This window comes from Propithecus coquereli, unplaced genomic scaffold (assembly GCF_000956105.1).
Source record: "Propithecus coquereli isolate 6110/MARCELLA unplaced genomic scaffold, Pcoq_1.0 Scaffold870, whole genome shotgun sequence".
In the NCBI taxonomy this organism is placed as follows: domain Eukaryota; kingdom Metazoa; phylum Chordata; class Mammalia; order Primates; family Indriidae; genus Propithecus; species Propithecus coquereli.
The window spans coordinates 76727-77215 of NW_012154952.1; the positions used below are offsets into that span (position 1 = coordinate 76727).

Consider the following 489-nt stretch of genomic DNA (forward strand, 5'->3'; position numbering starts at 1 on the left):
ATAGAACTGGTTTTTGTGGAGGCTTCCTCCTGGCAGCTAAATAAACAGATGGTCTCTCAGAAATTCTCATCAAAGAACGGTACATCCATAATGGTCGCCTGCGACCTCTTAATTGTTCTTCATCGATTTGCTGAAATATTGGTTAGAATAATAATGAGCAATTTGTGGGTGAGTTACACAGTTTTTATTAACAGATACCAAATATATTTTAACTTCAACCATGAAAAGATTTTTGATTTTGCTCAAAAATTGACAAATTATAGATTTCATGGTTTATTCTGCCTTATGAAATTTCCTTTCTTTAAACTAATGGAAAATCATGCCTTATTTAGGGCCTACTTTCAATTTAGGGGATTTTTATATTTCCCTTGAGATTTTATGTTAAATTGGTACAGACCTCCATTGATTCATGGTATGTCAGAACCTCTCTTGACAGTAGGGAGAGTTTTTTTTTTTTTTTCTTCTGACTTGGTGTTCTTGAGAATTTTT

The 489-nt window shown here is 32.9% G+C and overlaps 1 protein-coding gene across 1 annotated transcript in view; it reads right to left on the reverse strand.

Annotated features, from left to right (window-relative positions):
* The window catches only part of CYLC2 (cylicin, basic protein of sperm head cytoskeleton 2), a gene marked incomplete at its 5' end in the record, with an annotated part of 7316 nt that extends 7186 nt beyond the window's left edge, over nt 1-130 (reverse strand). The window contains one exon of the mRNA XM_012664209.1: nt 8-130. Within this exon, the coding sequence (XP_012519663.1) occupies nt 8-130 (123 nt within the window). The remainder of the gene's footprint in view (nt 1-7) is intronic.
* Between the last annotated feature and the right edge of the window lie 359 nt (nt 131-489).